This window comes from Thunnus thynnus, chromosome 10, assembly GCF_963924715.1.
Source record: "Thunnus thynnus chromosome 10, fThuThy2.1, whole genome shotgun sequence".
In the NCBI taxonomy this organism is placed as follows: domain Eukaryota; kingdom Metazoa; phylum Chordata; class Actinopteri; order Scombriformes; family Scombridae; genus Thunnus; species Thunnus thynnus.
The window spans coordinates 17,971,805-17,991,250 of NC_089526.1; the positions used below are offsets into that span (position 1 = coordinate 17,971,805).

General features: G+C 41.2%; 1 protein-coding gene across 7 annotated transcripts in view; it reads left to right on the top strand.

Annotated features, from left to right (window-relative positions):
- kif13a (kinesin family member 13A) overlaps positions 1–19,446 on the top strand; it is a 40,562-nt gene that overhangs the window by 5,684 nt on the left and 15,432 nt on the right. For all 7 annotated transcript variants that reach the window (XM_067601698.1, XM_067601699.1, XM_067601700.1 and 4 more), the window contains exons 3-14: positions 7,519–7,531; positions 10,664–10,724; positions 11,649–11,741; positions 12,316–12,496; positions 15,159–15,246; positions 15,782–15,916; positions 16,020–16,132; positions 16,242–16,353; positions 16,613–16,825; positions 16,947–17,057; positions 17,149–17,283; positions 19,224–19,354. In XM_067601698.1, coding sequence (XP_067457799.1) covers positions 7,519–7,531; positions 10,664–10,724; positions 11,649–11,741; positions 12,316–12,496; positions 15,159–15,246; positions 15,782–15,916; positions 16,020–16,132; positions 16,242–16,353; positions 16,613–16,825; positions 16,947–17,057; positions 17,149–17,283; positions 19,224–19,354 — 1,386 coding nt within the window. The remainder of the gene's footprint in view (positions 1–7,518; positions 7,532–10,663; positions 10,725–11,648; positions 11,742–12,315; positions 12,497–15,158; positions 15,247–15,781; positions 15,917–16,019; positions 16,133–16,241; positions 16,354–16,612; positions 16,826–16,946; positions 17,058–17,148; positions 17,284–19,223; positions 19,355–19,446) is intronic.

A 19,446-nucleotide genomic window follows, 5' to 3' on the forward strand; every position in this document is an offset into this window, starting at 1 on the left:
ACAGTGCTGCACAGAGGCTCCCAAACGTTATTGATTTCTGAATGCATGGATATTTGGCGTTATTTTTGGCATTAAAACATTTTTTTTGGTCTGGCGGGGGTTCTCATTGGCCTGGTGGCCTTCCAGGCCTCTAGAATTACGGAGGAAACACTGGCTGTGTTAAATTTGGTTGCATCCCCCACTACAGTCTGACCTCTGTGACCACCTGAGGCCACCCCAATGTGGTCAACATGTGTCTTGTTAAAGCCTTTACAGATAGCCTCTAATGCTCTCTGTTTGTTTGTTAACCCTTACGATACACAGATGTAAAAGACACTAAGTTTCCCTCTGTTAAATAAAGGTGTTGACTAGAGATGACTCTGGTTTTGTTTAAGTTTTGGAGGTTGGTCACATTTTCTCTCAAGTCACACATGACCAAGTGTCATCATGCTTTCCAAAACAAGCCTTTACTAAATGACAATGCTGCCTTGTCCAATGGCTGCCCTCAGGAATGTTCCCTTTGTCTTTCCATTTTGCTCGCTATGTGCAATCATCAACCTTTCCATTCAGTAAGACATTCTCAGAGTTAGTCGGCCTAAAATACAAACTATGAGCCCAACTCTTTTCTTTGAGACTCCATTGAGGCATGCTATTAGGGGAAAGTGTTGTGTTTGCTGCTGATAAAACGACTGTAATCCCTCGAGGTCTGTTCCCTGTTTGTTTAGAGGGTGGGACATTGTTTACATCTTCATGCGGAATTGAGAAAAGATGGCGTCCTCCCTCTTTGTCAAGCCTGTGCCTCATTAATCTCAGATGTGGCTTCTTATTCTCTGAAGGACGTGTACATAAAATTTATTTTTTTTTAAAAATCCACTCTCAGTATGTTTGTGACTGACATTTCTTCCATAACAATTCTGGTTTTCCTTCTCATGTGATTCTCTCAGAAGAAGCCTTTTGAAGTTATGAAGCTGAATTGTATTTACATGAATTTAATGTCATGGTGGGGTAGGTTTATTGCGGACTCACTTTCAGTCTCATTTAGGGGAAGTGGAGCCTTGCAACCAAATCAATTCCTTTCATAATCTTCAAACATGTGATTGCTGTAAAAATACATTAGGTATATTTATCTCAGCAATCAATAACTTTTTTGATATATTTTGAACTTTGGGAGCATGCTTGCTCTGGCTTTTGGTGTCTATTGTCCTTAGCAACCACACAGCAGATCTATTCAGATAAATGACATCGAGCAAGCAGACAGGGTCAAAGGAGGTGTGTCCTGGTAGTAAATGTGTCACTTCGTTTCCCTTGGGGAGGAATCCTTACCATATTGAACAAATTGATGAACTTCACTTTCTTTTTGGCTTGTTTGTTGTCTTTGAGGCAAACCAGATTTAAGGCTTGAGAGCAGATGTGGTCAGTATCCCTCGCTGCGTTGTAACATTCACACAACTTGGCCCACAGCCTGCTGACCCAGCTTGTCACAGTTGTGTCAGAAATGCCGGAGAGGATCAAATTAGACCCTGCCTGCATCATATGTTGTGTTAACATTTGTTATGGAAACTTCCAAGTCCCACACAGAAGTCGTTGTGAGCATCATGTGCGCTGCTGATGGCGGTGCTGTTCATTAAGGCCTGTTTTTAAGATTCTGTGCTTGGCTTTCATATTGGAACTTTGACTCATGAGGCTGGTAGGTTGTCTTGCCTCCATGTTTACCACGGTTGCTTAACGACAGTAGTTGCCAAGACACAGAAATGTTCTGGAGTTATGTTGATGACCTAATGAGTGATATCCCCCAGCCACCCCAAATATTTTCGTAAGAAGCTAATTTTAGTGTGTAGAACAAAAGCTTAAAGTCCCTCTTCAGTCAAAAATGTGTTTTTCTTCTTGTTACTTCAGTTGGATGTTTGAGTTTCCCTGTGCAGAATGACGTAGGTGCAGAGTTTGACACTTGAAAGCTGTTTTCACAATCATCTGCTGAAAGTGGAGAATTTCTCTGCACTCATTGAAAATCTAAGTTTAAGGCATGTGCTTACAAGCAAGATTTGTGACATCACAACAATTTTTAAGCCAATCCTGGTCCGGTATGCAAATTAAACAAACGTGATGTGGAAACTTGAAACCTCTAGTGCACATACACTGAGAATGGACTTTACAGTGAAGTAGGAGACATCTTATAATCAACAGTTATACAAATTAGCAGATTCATAGATTCTGGGGAAGGACTAGATGTCATTTTAGGAATTTTTAAAAAGTAATTACATTTTTTTTGTGGAAAGAACATATCACACATAAATCAATAGTCAAAGGAGAGAATTTTTCTATGTTTTCAAACATGTCTGGAGGGGGTCTTTATAAACATTAATACATTAGATATGTTATAAAGCTTAAAAAGTTCAAGGAGTTGTTTGTGTTGCAGGATTCAGAGCTAGCAACTTGTTTTACTGTTGTTTTTGAAATACTATCCCGTATATAAACCTCTGACTTCAACCAACTGTCATGTTTGCTTAGGAATCACTAACCCTAATAAAACAGACAGTCTGGTCAATCTTACATTAGACTTCCTTGGAATCATCTTGAGTGTAATTGGTCAGACAAGAAACCCACCCCCTCTCCTGTAACTCTGCTTGGCATTTTCCTGCTCTCTTGTCTTTCGTGCAGCAGAGTGACCTCTGCTTTGAGTGGGTGGGGACCAGCGTGTTCTGTTCTAAACATACAGGAAGACAATTTGAAATGTTAGCTCGCAGCCTGCGAGAGCACAGTGCTCTGTAACCCAACACTTACACACACACACACAAACACACACACACGCAGAGCTCTGAGCATTGTGTTTGGCTCCAGAGCTTGTTGAATTGTAATTGTCTGAAGCATGTTGACGGCCAAAGAGGGAAAAGAAAGTCAAAGGCGGTTAAATGGAGGTTTAAAGTGGTGGCGGAGGCATAGTTTCAGTGACAGATCAAAAAGAGGCAAAACTACAGTATGTTTATGAGAATGTGTGTGTGTATGTGTGTGCACAGGAAAGATGAATGCCGTAAATGTCATCTCAATGGGGGATGAACCTCATCTATGTGATTTACATATTCCATGTGAGCAGCAGGATTATGTCATCAGAAACTGTTGCAAAGCCTGCTAAATTGAGTGATGACGAATCGGACAGTATATCCTTCATGCCATGGCGAGTGAGGAGCTGTGCCTTTCTAGATTAGGATTTATTTCTGGTGGCTAATTTGAACCAGCCTGCTCATTTGAAGAGGTGTCAGATTAAGTTAAATGATACATAAAAATTTGAAGTACATGTATTTGCCAGCTGTGTCTGAGCATGGGCACACTGTAATATTTTTAATAGTGGATAGATGCTCCACTGGGTGGATGATACAGTAGATTAATCTGGTGTGTTGCCTACTGGGCTAGAAGAGTGCAGTTTTCGGTGGCATAATAACCCAGTGGCCTTAATCCAGCCGTATAACCACAGGGGGGATTCCACTGCTGCTCTCCCACTCTTCGTACCTTCCTTTCGGGCATCAGCTCACATGGATTTTGAACTAGAGGGCAAAGAAAGATGCTGTGTTTCGTAACAGCCATGTGTGAGCTGACTCTTATCTGACCCTCAACAATGGATTTAAACATAATCGCAGCCTCCCTCAGAGGAAGTATCCTCTACTAGAAGCGATAAGAAATAAGGATTTGGCAGATAAGATCAAAATGTGCTCCTCTAAGCTGTCTGCCAGGAGTAATACAGAGGATAGAGGGAGGATAGAGTCATAGTAGTATGAGAGGCCATTTTCACCCTCAGCCAAGTTGAAATCGTTCATGGATGCCTTGGCATCAGGTAGCTGGAGGCGTGGGAGCTCGAGCGAGCCCTTGATGACCCACTCATTCAGGCACACAGAACAAGCAACCCCCCAATAGGACTTGGGGCTGCAGTGCCCGCCTGCATCTGCCTCTGAGGGGGGCAGAATCTGATGCTATCTGGCACAGCTGTGCCATACATGTGTGTTACACACTTGTTCAACCACAACATAGCTTTTAATAAGCCCTCAATCCATGACTTGACATGCATGGTGAATAATAAGCAAATGGCCTGAGGGCTTCACGCTTGAGTCATTTGCACTGTACAACATTTGCGACCACACTGCCATTGGTAGCATTTCTTAACTGGAATGACATAAACAAATGTACTGTCATTGCAGTTTAATTATCATGTGGAGTGTCAAGTCAAATTAATATCAACAGAATATCGCTACATTTACATGCATTTAATATACATAGAACATCCGCTGCATTGAACATAGTCTTGGTATTGATAGAAGATGCAGAAAGTCCAGGAGTCACTTTAATAACATGATGTTTTCAGACCTCAGACCTTCATCAGACAAAATTCATACAAACTGTATTGGAGGTGCTCATCGACCTTAATTTATATGCATTATATGGATGATGCTGTTTGTTTGTGTGAATTTTGCCTGATCTTGGTCTGAGGACTGAAATGTCATGTTTTTCATAAAGTCACTTAGTTACATTGAATGATATACACAGGAGTTGTTAGTCACAGAATGGTACACTTTCATTCACATTCACTTTTATGATTCAGGTATGAATCCCATTCAGTCCAATACTGTTCTTCTTTCTGTAATGTTGAACTGAACGTCATACGTTCCATACATTCCATCCTTGCTACAATGAGAATTTTAGTAAATATTTGTCTCTGATATCCAGTTCCTTAGATATGTTTCCTAAGTAGAAAGAGAGAAAAGTGAACTCAAAATCAAATCCTTATATACTGTAAGTGGCGGCTTGAACATCAGCCCAGAAAGGCTGTAAGATGGGACAAAAACAAAAGATGTGAGTGTGATCTACTAATAAGTGCCCACATTGTCTCCAGCATTGGTTCTGAAGTCCAGTTTGTTTTGGGGTTATGAAAAACCTCACACAGTTCTTCCAGCAGAAGCCTCTACAAGTTTATGAGTTTGTAGTAGTCATCTGGGTGTGGATTATGAGCGTCCAGTTCTCTTTCCCACTTTTGCTTTATGTAGTCTGTTGAATTGTTCTTCATCAATGATAGACTTAGATAAAGGTCCCCAATTTTCTGCTTGGTGGGTTCCAAGTTGTATGCTTTAATAAACATCTGTGTAACATCAGGGGGTTCTTCCTTTCTCAGTCCCTTCACCTCTTTTACATAATAGCGCCGCATTTGCAAGTATCTGTAAAAATCTTGTCTCTCTAGACCATATTTTTCAGATATATACGGGAAGTCTACTGATTCCCGAAATGTCATGTTATTTAAGTGAGTTTAAGTGACGGACAGTTTGTGGGATTTTGTGTTTTTTTTCTTTTCACCATAACATATTGGAAAATACTGGAATTTTTACAATAACCAGTAATAATGTAAAATTTCAAACAATCATACATCCCGCTGTTAGATAGGAATCCCTGACAGAGAGACGTAGCTTCCATTGTTTCTACAAGCAAGATATAAAATTGCTAAGAAGGACACAGATCTGTGGGAAGATTAAAAAGATTATGTGGGAAGCAGGGTGGGAGAAGTAGAGTCTAATGTACTTAAACTTATTGAGGGGAGTTCATAACATTGTGGTAAGGGGAGGAGGTAAGTATGGACTGTGTAACAATGAGTACAAGTCTGAAATGAAGTTGGTGTTTAGAATTGAATACAATTCTAATGAGACTTTTATGAGGAAAGCTTGGCGCTATGAAATCCTAAATATAGCCAGTTAGATACAATTCCCTCCATTGTCTTGTTCTGCATTCCCAGCATACCAGATTTGGTTGTGTATACTGTACCACTGCGGTGACTCTGCTATACCGTCCAGGCTGCATGTCTCTTGTCTCCATATTACCATGTGTGTGTGTGTGTGTTTGTCTCTAGCTCTCGCTCTCTTTCCGCTCTTCTGACTGTCGTCCTTTTGTTCTCCACAGGGAACATCTGTACTCCGTCTTTATATTGGTTTCCCAATGTTAACAAGGCTGTAGTTGTTGTCTGTTCATTTGTTATCATAGCTCTCCCACGTGCATCTATCATCATTGACATTTCCAATGTGTCGCAACACTGACATTTTTTTTTTACCTTTCAAGTTAACATGCATGAGGTAGTCATTGGGATGTGGTCAGCAGTCCGGGATCGGAATTCTACTGTGCCACCAGGAAGTATTTTAGACCCATTCTCCCCTGCTTGTCTGCCTCTGATCCAAGGCTCATAGTTCCTCATGGACATCCCGTCTCTGCTCTGCAGTATGATGGGACAGACCAGAGGACAGGGCCCTGCAGTCTTTGTCTGCTCTGATTAAGACCGAGTCTCAGTGGTTGTCAGTGGCCCAGATTCAGATTCAGGGTATGAACCCAGTCGAGGCCCTCTTCCTTTTACTCCCCTTCCCCTCACTCTCTTTCTGTCCCTCATTATAATGAGCTTGAGCACATTTAATGGCCTGCATGTAGTCCTCAAAGAATATCTGTTCATAAATCCTACTTGCTTGACTTTTTTTTTTTTCATCACATAAAAACCTGACCAGCAGCACACATTTGAAATGAAAATCAAAGTGTAGAAGAGTATTTTCGTGGGTATTACAGCTCTCTACAGTAGGCGTGCTATTATCGGTGACTCAGCTCAGTTTGCGTGGCACACTCTGGTGCAGTGTTTCCGTCTCACTGAAGCAGCCTGCCTGCCCTCTATTAGTTACTGTGTGAAGGTGATGCCCACCTCTGTCGCTGTGCCAGCAGATGCCTGCAGGAGGGATGTGCTGACTGTTGAAGGACAGGACTGTGGCAGATGTAGAAGCACCAGGGTGGTGGTGTTGTTTCACAGCATCATACTGCAACATGTATGTGTATCACGGTATCACCCCAAAACACTCCTAATTTCTTAGCCACATATTGTAGTGGCTGTAATATTTTTGAGGAATTATAAAATTAATATTTAAGCTTTCTGCTTTGGGGAATTCCCTCTTCAGTTTAGAGAATAATCCTACATAATTTAGGGACATATATGCGACCCTTTTGTCGTTAGTTCCGGCAGCTGGTAATGCTGAGTGCAGCTTCCCCAACCTGGCCTCTCTGTTAAGTCCACAGGCATAAGAGCTATTTACTCAACAGAGTCAGTGGGACATTGAATCCTAAATCTCTTCCCTTCCATACGCTCCACTGGCCCAATTATGAACCCAATCACAGCAGCACCTAACACCAGGAAATGCCACTGCATGGAAGTGAATGAATGAATGAGTGAATGAATGAATGAATGAAGTGAATACTTGAGAGAAGGAGTGAATGAAGAAGTCACAAGAGGAATTTAGCAGTGTAGACAGTTAAAACAAAGTCTGAAGTTTGTTTTCAATGCACATACTTCAATTCAAAAAAGATGTTTGTGTCAACACAGACAATGGTAGGTTTCCTACTGTGAGGAGCGCAGCTGCATGTTCTGACTGCTAAATTGTATCAATGCTAACCCTGTTATTTTGTCTCTGTGTCTTTCTTTCTCTGGGCTCACCCGTGGATTTCTTCTGTTTATGATGGATTGTCCGTCTCAATCAACAGGAAACAACCTAAGGTATGTAAGTTTCATCTGTCTCTATTGCTACAAATAAAAACAAACTGGCCAGCATCATCAGAGCTGATGTGCAGTGTCAGCAGAAACAGTCATTAGTTATTTTCACTGCAAGTAGCTGTCTGTAGTGACGCCTCACTGACTGTCCCTGCATCATAGATACTAAAATAATCCAGTTGCAGGACACAGCACAAGCAGCACAGTTCCCCTGAGGGGCTGAGAAGCATCCTGCGCAGATCGATGTACTGTTGTGGCGTCGTTTCTAGGGACATGATTGAGAGTGTTTTAGTAGTTTGGTTGGTCAGCAGGAGCCGGATAGATGTCCGTGTGAATGTGTCAGCGCTCTAAGATCTCGTGAACACCCACAAAGGCTCTACAATGAGAGAGGGATGAGCGCGGACACTGGGGCAGTGTGTGTGCGCATTCAAAGCTGCATTGTTGGAGTGCACCCCCACCTCCCCCCTTGACAACACGCTGGTGACTAGCTCAGAGATGTTTCACACACCAGGGACGTCCTTTGTGCTCAGTGCACTCTGCCGCTGACGGGACCAGGGAGCGTTAGTGTGGGCCATGGGCGTGCGTGGTCTCTGGGGCCTGTGAACCTGAGTTACCCTGTAATACCCTTCAGCTAGACAAGCACGTGGCTGTCTGCTAAGTTATAGTGGCACTAGTCTCCCTGCATTCTAAAGGGGGAAACGGAGGCTGCAGTCCTATCACATTCAACCAGTTTTCATCCCAGAAATGACAAAAAGCACATTGTGCTTCTCAGCTTCATCATTATTTGTACTGCTGATTAATAGTAATTGTCCAATCAAGAACAATTTGTTGCGCAGTCACACCCTCTGGCTGCAAAGAGACAGACCAGAGGAGATTGAAGCCCTAGTTACCAAACCAGCCCTAATTGAGAATGATGGCACTTTTGTTCCTTTGAATGGCACCCACTCACTTGTCTGAAGTCACAAGAGGAGGTCTTGTTTTCAAAGCATTCAGTGATCTCAGTGCTTCCCATGCTGACTGTGCAACCAGTGGTTCCCTGGCCAATAGCCCTTATTATGATTAGAGAGGAGTTCAATTATTTTGGGGTATTTGTGTTGGGGAAAGTGATTTGGCAGAGCAGCGAGGGTGCACTGAAAGCCAGGAGTAGTAACATGTGCATCAGTGCTGAGCTTTCACTGCAGGATGACAGTGTTGCAGCAGTTCTCCCAGCAGCTTGAAGGAAGTCTTCAAAAGAGAAGTGGCTATAATCTATGATAGAATACTCATTTATTTTTTATTTAGCCTTTATTTAACCAGAAAAGCCCCAGGGAGATTAAAAATCTCTTTTACAAGAATGTCCTGGCCAAGATAGACAGCAGTAACAATGCGTTGCACAAAAAACAACACAACGATAACTATAAATATGCCACAAAATTAGAATTTAATAGAAATGCGATTATAAGACCTTGAATAAAATGTGTGATATAATCACGTAAAAGATTCCACCCTAGAAACAACCTAAATGGTAAATTAAAACAAGCAAAGAGTTGTCTAATACTCTAAACTAAAACCAATCCAAAAAAAAAACTTAATGAGGCTAAAACACATCAAGAAGAGAAAGCACACAGTTTCTGCACTGATAATTTAAAATCACAAAGAGAGACAATTTCTTTCAACTTAAAATCAGTTTAGATACATAAAAGCTCTTTTACCCATTTTAGTGCAGACATTGGGACATTATAAACAGCGTTGGGCAAGTTACTGAAAATTAGTAATTAGTTACAGTTACTAGTCACTGCTCTCAAAAAGTAATTGAATTACTTTACCAAGTACGACATAAAAAAGTAATTAGTTACTAAGGAAAGTAACTTTTGTATTACTTTTAACGCAAAAGTGTAACAAAATCTCAGAGTTCAATCCACCTGGTAAAGTATCCGTTTTGTTTTCCCCACAACCAAAAATCAGTCCAGTTCAATCCAGTTTCACAAACATAAAAGAATGACATCTAAAAAATCCACTCTAGGATTTACCACTGATCCACAACTCAAACTAGGAATAGCAGCGACAGTTCAGTAACAGCTATTATTTACAATATATAACGTTCTAACTCCAGAGACAAGGCTTATGTTTTACTACAAGTTGGCTACAATGACGCGACTTTATGACACAGCTCTGAGACATGGTAAGCTCAGCTGATGTTGTGTCTTTTGTGTGTGCATTTGTCTGCTATCCTCTGCAGTTGTCCACTATTTTCACAAAAGACAAAAGTAGCACATTTAAATTGTAATTGCATTGTTTAATTTGTAAAAGTAATTCGTTACATTGGGAGTTACCCTGATTGCAAATCTCCTATATCTGACAATAAGAAGTCTAAAGTGTTAAATATTATGTTCAAATCAACTAAAATTAATTATAAGTTCTTGTCAGGACCCTGATTTACAGAGGTATCCTGGATTTGAATGTTTAAATCAACATGAGCGTAATGAACCCTCAGTAAGTGTTTGGACAAGCAAATACAAGATATGCTGCATATGACAGTGAATGAGTGAATATGCAACATATTCACTAACAGTAGCTGTTCTGTCTGTGAGGAATAGGGGTGTTTGGTGTAAACGAGGCTCTTTCCCGATAAGCATCCTCTCTGTGTCATCCATCCAGAGCTCATGCAGGTGCCTCTGGGACACAAGGCAAGGAGTCTCTGCTTGCTTGAAGTCTGTGTTGTGAAACCCAGCGCTGAGGGCTTAGAGCCAGCCCGCACCACCGGCTACGGCCCTGTTTCCTTGGAGACGAGGGTCATTGGGTGCTGGAATTTTCTTGTGGGGAGCGCTGACCCTGATTTATGAATTCATTTAATTCCAGCCACTATCACAAAACACGGGGGCAGCTAACAGCAGATTTGTGCAGACAGTCACAGCGTGGCCTTAACGAGCATTACCTCGAACAATGCTCAGTTAGACTTCATCTCCCTCGCTCAGACAAGCTCAGTCCTGCTGATTTACTGCACAGCACAATAAGTCTGCTTTGTGCCTCACAAGAAGAAGAAGAAGAAGAAGAAGAAGCGAGATCACTAGTGAGCAGGATCAGGTTGTGTTGTACTGTACATGCTCAGACAGGTGTAGAAAGTATTTACAGAGCCTTTGCTGTCTCCTCCTCATGCAGGTGTTCGCCTTTGACCACTGTTTTTGGTCCATGGATGAGTCCAACGTTCCCAAATATGCCGGTGAGTCATAAGTGTTCATGCTGAAACTGATCCTTCGCTCATCACCCAAGAACTCAAATCACTGGCCATGAAAAGAAGCTGCTTGCTAAGCTTTGTGCAGTAATAGCGCAGGGAAACTCCCCGCTTGATGGAAAGCTGTTGTGTGCATGGTGTGTGTATATATGATCATTTGCATTTTGAGCGAATAAATTAAAATATATAAACAAGTTAGTTGTCTTTGTGTTGTCTGGAAACAATAAAATCGTTGTGCAAGTTTAGTTCAATGCATACGGCACTAAAATACACTTGAATTTGTATCGTATACAACAAATAACAATGCAGGTTGCTCTAATTTGCATTTCTTACCGGTGTTATACTTTTCATACGCCCACTCACATGTTAAATTCATTTTTTTTCCAGCTACCGTTCATTTTCTCTAATGAGTCCTGCACAGAAAAGGTTACAGCTACAGTTTTTGTAACATCCATAGAAAAGACGTTATTACCTCCAGTACGAGACAGATTTCCATAATCATTATAGATATTTTTCTTGTCGTATCACTCTCATTTTGTAATGGAAATGAAATGCTTACATCTGCTTTGTGCTGAAACGACAAGGCAATCTGTTCACTGAAGGGCTCCCTCAAGGGCCCGGGCCAATGCTTTATTTAGCTCATTAAACAGCTGTCCCATTCAACTGGAGCACGACAGTGAGCAACACAAGAGATTTCTCTACACGGCCCAGCATTTTCCACACGACCAGACAGGAATCTGTCACCCTTCACAAACCTTCTCCTTCATTGTTTTTTGTTTTAATAGCCCCCGTTGATACATTTCACTGATTTCACCAATATTACCACAAACCTGACAACTAAAAGTGCTTATATAACTGAATGGTTTATGTGTTTACCATAATCTCCATGGTGACTGATTCTTTGTCTAAAAGGCCAAGAGGTGGTGTTCAAGTGCCTTGGAGAGGGAATACTTGAAAATGCATTCCAGGGATATAACGCCTGCATATTTGCCTATGGACAAACAGGTAATTGAAAATCCAGATGAAATTTTCACTAAGTCACTCATTTTTTAAGTCTTTTGGTAAATCCATTAGACCATACAGTCTGAACTATTTATCTATAACAAATGGCCTGTGTTATACTCTGTGTTAAGTCCCCTAAGTATATTTGCGGGCCAAATCGTCGTGCAGATATCTCGGTATAAAGTTTAAAGAACAAGGAGACTTGTATTTCTGATCACACTGGAGGAACTCATATCCTTCCTGGATCAAATTAGTTCCTTTATCCCGCTTCCGCTCCTAGAGGGGAGCACGTAGTTAAGAGACACACCTATTCAACACTTTGAAAAGAAGAGCACAAATATTTTAGTGGCCTGCCACTCTCCTGATGTATGAGTAAATTAGTTTTTTTGTATGCAAGCATCACTTTAATCTTGATGGGAACTAAAGGGGCTGGTTTGACACCATTAAGAAATCAACTGAGAACCCTTTTTTAAAAAAATTTCTACATTATTGCTCAAAAACAACTGAGGATACTAAATCAGGGGGAAAAAAAGAAAAGTAGAAACTCAAAAGTTAAAACTCTTTTCTCTCCACCCAGGTTCAGGCAAATCATTTTCCATGATGGGGAACGGGGAACAGCCGGGTTTGATCCCTCGACTCTGCTGCTCGCTGTTTGAGAGGGTCCACAGGGAGGAGAACGAGGCCCATACTTTTAAAGTGGAAGTGTCCTACATGGAGATCTACAATGAGAAGGTCCGTGACCTACTGGATCCCAAAGGGTGAGTCCGATGTGCGAACTTGTACTTTTCCTTTAAAATAAGCAAACACGTGACCTGTATTCTCTTGCCGAATTTAATGAGCTAATGCTTCGGTAATGCTTTGGACCTGGGGTGACAGACGCAGCTGGTTACACAAACCATGGTGTAATTTTCCTCATAGGCTCGATTCACTCCAACTCCAGCACGACCAGTGACCTCTCAGGCGGCTCCTACTTTGCGTCTCTGTTTATAGCTCTGTTGTGTCTAGTTGCTTGAATGGAGAGGGGGGGGCGATGGCGACAGAATGATGCGAGTAGGAAGCTCAACCCAGTCATTTCCTGCAGAACAGCAGCCAGGATCATCTTCTGACACTGCTGCATTCTTCGCCTCAGTGGTCTGATGTGGGTTGGCAGACAGACTGCAGGGGAGGGCGAGCTGTGAAAGAGAGTGTTTCAGGGACATCTGTTAGTGAAGCTGAGAGCAGGAGAGTGGTCAGAGCAGCCTGTGAGCCGAGTACCACAGAGGGACTACAGTGGATCGCTCTGTGTGCTGCAGATGTCTGAAGATGCAGCCAGACCCATTTCGATGGCAACTTCCTCTCACTTATATAACAAGCCTCACACTCACTTGATCTCCCCCATCTATCTGCCTCTGTGATGTGTAGGATGAAACATCGACTGGGGTATAGATATGTGGTATAGAGTCAAGTGTAAATAGGATCTCTGTTCCTGTGTCAGGGTCCCTCTGTGAGTTGGTAGCTGACCATGGTCTTTCTAGCTGTTATATCCTCTTGTTTGCTGCAGTGGGTGGTAGATTACTCGAGTGGAAGCAGGGAACCTTGTTTCTGCCAACCTCAGTAGTTCTGTAGCCACAGGGAGAGGGATTCAGATTGATTAACTGATTGATCTATAGGATTTCTCCTCAACACCTGGCAGGCAGGTGAAGAGAGGCTTCAGTTCAACCACCTTCATCATCACCCTAGGTTGTGATAAAAACACACATGTATTTCTTATTAAAGGATAAGACTGGAAATATTCTATATTTTTGTAACTGTCAACGAATCCCATGAAAAGAGTAAAACCAACAATGTGTTAGTCCATCTTTCAATAGGTTTCGACCTCCCCAGCCTGCCTGTTGCACTCAGCCCCAAGCCAATTGGTCCCCATTCAAGACCTACATTTATAAAAATGGGTCACAAATCTATAATTTATTCCTTTATGATAGCTAACTAAAAAGCTTGGCACTGTACTTTTGGGTAAGTGTTACTCAAACAGGAGTAAATGCCTTTTTTGTGGATTTTTTTCAGCGTATGGCTCATTGATGTGTTTTCAAAAGTTTTTCGAAAAACTATGGCACAGGGGTTTAATCTATATCAGATTTCGGATACACAGACAGCACCTGATGTATGATCAGTTCATTGTTGGTTTTTGTCTTTTCATTGGATGATTGGATGATTTCATTGGATGAAGAAAACTATAGAATATCACCAGATTTATCCTTTAAGAAAAATGTTATTGCTCTTATTCCAGAGCAACGTCTTGAAAACAATTTACTGGGTTAGAATTTAGAAAAGAGTTTAGGAAAGTATCCTGACATAAATCATGCAGTTTCTTAAATGACAAGTCTATTTTTCTAATTGTCAACTAATCATATGAAAAAACTACCATGTACAGTACTGTCTGTGTAGCAAAGCCATGCTATAGCTTATCCCTCTGTGACATAGAGCTCCATTGTTGTCCAAAAACGATTAATGAGCCACACTGTTGAGATGGGTGACATGTCTCTTTACTATGATGAACATGGGTACTGTAGTCTATTTTGAGTCAGTCTGACATACAGTCTTGCTGCTGGAAATACACACTAGTGCACCAAATCCATAGCTGAAAACAGTCCCCTACCAATACACTGTTTACTCCTGTTTGAGCAACCTTTGCTTAAAACTACAGTGCCCAGTTGTTCCACAAAATATTATTAAAATAAAAATTAATCAAAATATTATATACTGTATTATCGTGACCTGTGTTTAGAGTGTTTAGAGACAGGCTAACACGTTACTGGTTTGAGTCTTTTCATGCATTTTGTTGATATTAATTAAAATATGATATAGCAAATAAAAAATTCAGAAACTTTTTACATGGATATTTTTTTCATGTAATAACTTGGCATCAAACTTCTGTTAAAATGATACTGCAATTTGAATGCCTGTTGATGGAGAGGTGATTCAGCAGTGCATGCAAGGCATGAAAGTAGTACGAGATAGTAAAACTATCCAATAGAGATGCCAGAGATATTTACACTATTTAACTTTTCATGAAATATCTTTGTTACCTAATACTAAAACTAATTTTTCAGAAAAAATTGAAAGCATTTTTGAAAGAATGCCAATGCTTAAATGCCAAAGCACTCATTAAAGTTTTCTTTCATTCTGACCAGACACTCATGGTCAGAAGAGATGCTTTCAGCTTCTCCTAAGAGAGTATTTGTTGAGCTGCCATAAGAGCCATTAAGTGTTACATGAAAAGGACTTCAGAGAGAGAGGAAATTAAATGCGCACTCATGTTCAAATTTTTTCTTGGTTCTTTCTTTTTGCATATTTGTCCTTGATTGGAAATAGTTAATATTCCTCCCTTTTTCCTCTCCTTCTTTTACTTGTACTCACATGTTGCCTATTTTTTCTTTTAAGGAGCCGACAGTCCCTGAAAGTTCGGGAACACAAAGTCCTGGGTCCGTACGTGGATGGTCTGTCTCAGCTGGCTGTGACCAGCTTTGAGGTGTGTCTTTGATCCTTCTGAATCCACCCTGTATCACTGACCAAAGAGCCTCATATTTCACATACGCATAGAAATGATTTGTAGCATCTAGCAGAAACGCATGTATAACATATCCGCAGTTGTCAAGCTGCTGATTTACATTCGGAAGAACCATTTAGTTGAAAATCCTCCCAAATGTAGACTCTAATGACACATGTTCCTGATGTGGGATGTAGTCATGGGGCTTTGTGTAGTTTATATGCCAAGCCTTGGCAGGGCCTTCCTTAATTAAGTTTAAACATCTCCACCCTGTTCCTCTTAGCTCTGGTCTGCCTGATATTAGTCCGGCAGTATTCGCAGAGCCTTGGCCCACTGCCTGCTGTGACCCAGCTAAATCACATGGCACGCAGCCATATGTGAATACTGCTTCCCTTTATTGTTATCATAATGATCCATTTGTAAATTTTGCCTAAATCCAGTTAGTTTTTTTTAGTCAAACTTTAAAACATATTTTACATTTCTTTCTCTCTTGAACACCCTCTCAAAATCTTTTTAGGACATCGAGGTGCTGATGTCAGAGGGGAACAAATCTCGCACAGTTGCAGCCACCAACATGAATGAGGAGAGCAGTCGATCACACGCCGTCTTCAGTATTATTGTCACACAAACACTCTATGATCTACAGTCTGGGGTCAGTCCTTTTTTTTTTTTACTTCATTCATGTTTATCCTATCCTATAAATGTTTGTCTTAACATGGGTCTGACTGTTTGTGTGTGGTCATGATGATGAACAGAATTCAGGGGAGAAGGTGAGCAAGTTGAGTCTGGTTGACCTGGCAGGAAGTGAGAGAGTGTCCAAGACTGGAGCTGCTGGGGAGAGACTCAAAGAAGGCAGCAATATCAACAAGTGGGTATATTTTTAAAATCCTTTAATGCATGAAAATGTATAATGCCCAAGTAATCATTCGAGAAGTTGGTATTCTTCAAATTGAGTTGTTTTTTTTGTGTGGTTTTAGGTCTCTTACCACCTTAGGCTGTGTGATTTCTGCCCTGGCCGACCAGTCTGCAGGAAAGGGGAAGGCCAAATTTGTGCCTTACAGAGACTCAGTCCTCACCTGGCTACTGAAGGTTTGACCCTCAAATTGCAAATATTTATAACTGTCTTTTGTTGTATTTATTATAATATCTTGTGATAACACTAGATGTAGCCTGAAATGTTGATTCCACTGAAAGCTGACCAAAATATTGGACATCTGTCCTTTATTGTTGCAGTGTTTGCACAATACACATAGAGAAAACAGAAAACTTAACCACCTGTGTTTGGTGTTACATAAGCTCCATCTTTGCCGGCACATAACTCTTCCTTGTGATGTTTTTTCGTCTTCAGGATAACCTTGGTGGAAACAGCAAGACAGCCATGATAGCCACAGTGAGTCCAGCTGCTGATAACTACGAGGAGACTCTGTCCACTCTACGCTACGCTGACAGGGCCAAGAGAATCGTCAACCATGCCGTGGTGAACGAAGACCCCAATGCTCGGATCATCAGAGAGCTCAGGGAAGAGGTGGAGAAGCTCAAAGTTCAACTCTCTCAGGCTGAGGTGAGGAGACTTCGAGTGGACCCTGAACGCTCACAAATATATTCATGGTCAATTTGCCATCACTGACACGATGATCCAGTTTCCACTCGTGCTCATTTGCTCTCTCTGTTCTTCCCATCAGTCCATGAAGGCTCCTGAGCTGAAGGAGAAACTGCATGAGTCTGAGAAACTCATTCAGGAGATGACTGTCACCTGGGAGGAGAAACTACGAAAGACAGAGGAGATTGCCACTGTACGCACATCTGTCTTAAAAAGACGCCATAACCTCTTTTAATTCAGCAAAATTATGCTTACAGTTAAACTGTTATTATCTGTGTTTACAGGAGCGTCAGAAGCAGCTGGAGAGCATGGGCATCTCTTTGGAAACATCTGGAATTAAAGTGGGTGAAGACAAGTGTTTCCTGGTCAATCTGAATGCAGATCCTGCCCTAAACGAGCTACTGGTCTACTACCTGAAGGTAATGTGATAATCAATGTGATGCTATGTAATGCTGTTCAAGATGACTGCTTCTGGTGCTGATAGAGGTTCACTGCATTGCTCAAGGACACTTAAGCAGGATAACTGGTTGCAGATACTAGGACGTGAATCATCCTTGCTATTACGTCACCCCGCTGGCTGCAGTTCCACATAACTATTGAGACGAATTTGTGTGTAATCTAATCTAAAGGTTGAAAAACTTGAAGTCCAGTTGACATGACTGAGAAGTCATCCGGCTCAGTGTGGATAATAAATATATTATCCACACTGCAGGGCAATGTCATACATTTATTCCTGTTCCAAGGATTCATTAAAAATCAATATCATGCTTATATTGCGTTAAATATTTATCCCAAAGATGACATTTTTTATGATGTCAACATTAAATAAAATGGAAATTTTGTAGAAATCACATACTTCAGTATAAAATTCATGATCTGTACAAAATTTAAAATAGACAACTGTTGGTCTAAATAGTACTTAATCACTCAGTATTATCACAGCTAAGTGGGTACTGGAGAAATAATTTGTTGTTAGGTCTAGTGGAATGAATTACCACTGAGCTCTGCAGATAAACCAGCTACTAACAGGCCACAGCGTATACTGAATGGCATTGTCTCCTGTAGTGTTGCTTCAGTTGAGCTGTGTCCCAAGTGGCTCACGTCTCAACGATGATTTCAGATCTTTGATGAGAAGATTGTCCAATTTTATGCCAAAAATTCTTGCCACTGTGCTGAGGGCAACGTTGCTGCAAATTGACATTTTACATTTTCACACTTCCGCAACCAAAGCTCTTCCTGAGGTTTCTTCTTTTTCATCGTGTTAAAATGTTTTTTGCCGAGTTTTCCTTACCAGGATTGAGGGTCTAATAAAGGTTGCCATTGTGCAGATTTGAAAGCTCTTTGGGGCAAATTTGTAAGTTGTAGTTTTGGGCAATTGAAATAAAATTGTCTTGACTACATAGATCGGTACAATTATAGATATATTGGTCTACCTCATTACTATATATTGTTGTTGTAAAACAATTGTATGGGTGAAGGCCATGACAGATAGGAGATCTTGGTGTCAGTAGCCAGTGCTGCTAGTATAATTTGCTAATGGCAAGTTTTTTTCCCAAAGCTGCTGCCAAAGTCATAAATCCAAACACCTCGTAACGGCTAAATCCAAGCATCTCGTAATGTTTAAAGTTTTCACAGAAGCCTAAAAAAGCTCTCTTTATAACCATCTTTTTCTGAGGATTGCTACAAAAAAGTTAGATGCTCATTCACCCACTGATATTACAGTTTATTGTTAACAACACACAACCACTACCTCAGCAGTGTGCATACCATAGCGTTAATATTTACCATTGACAGGGGCCCTGAAACATACTGCAGCACATATGTTGCAGTGATCCAGATGACACCATTAGAGCAGAGAGGAGTCCAGTAAGAGCAGGTCTGGACTCTGCAAAGCAGTGAAGTAGAACAACCAACCAGCTAGCTGGACCTGTAAGAGCAGAAGCATGTGAGAAAGCAGCCAGTGCAGCGCACAGAACAACACGCCTTTGTATGGGTTCTGCAGGCCAGGCTGGCATATCAGTGTGGAATGACTATGGTAATGTTAAGTGGGTTAGTTCACTGCAGGGTAGGACATCCTCTAGAAACTGGGATGTTTGTTTAACAACGCCCACTCCACAATGAGAGCAACAGAAGTTTTTTCACTTAGCTCTGGTTTCGCTTTGGTTTTATTCTTGCTTTTTTCCCCCAAATTGAAGCATTAAATTTCATTATTTTGCAATACTCTTGTGCAAATTAGTTGAATAAGTAACTATTTGCAGCTCTTAGGGTTATGACCAAAAAACTGGAAGGAGACCATGAATGTAATTATTTTCAGGGCTTTTATTATCATTTCCTTAATCTTTCCTCCACCTGTGTGTAGGAGCACACACGTGTGGGTGCTGACACGTCTCAGGACATCCAGCTCTTCGGGATCGGTATCCAGCCGAAGCATTGCGTACTGGAGCTCTGCCCAGATGGTGATGTCACCCTTATGCCCATAGGGAATGCCAGGTGAGTTACTATACAACATACTCTCTATCTACTGTATCTCCCTCTGTTGTCTGTCCTTCATGGATGACTGGACCTTCAGTGATTCACATGAC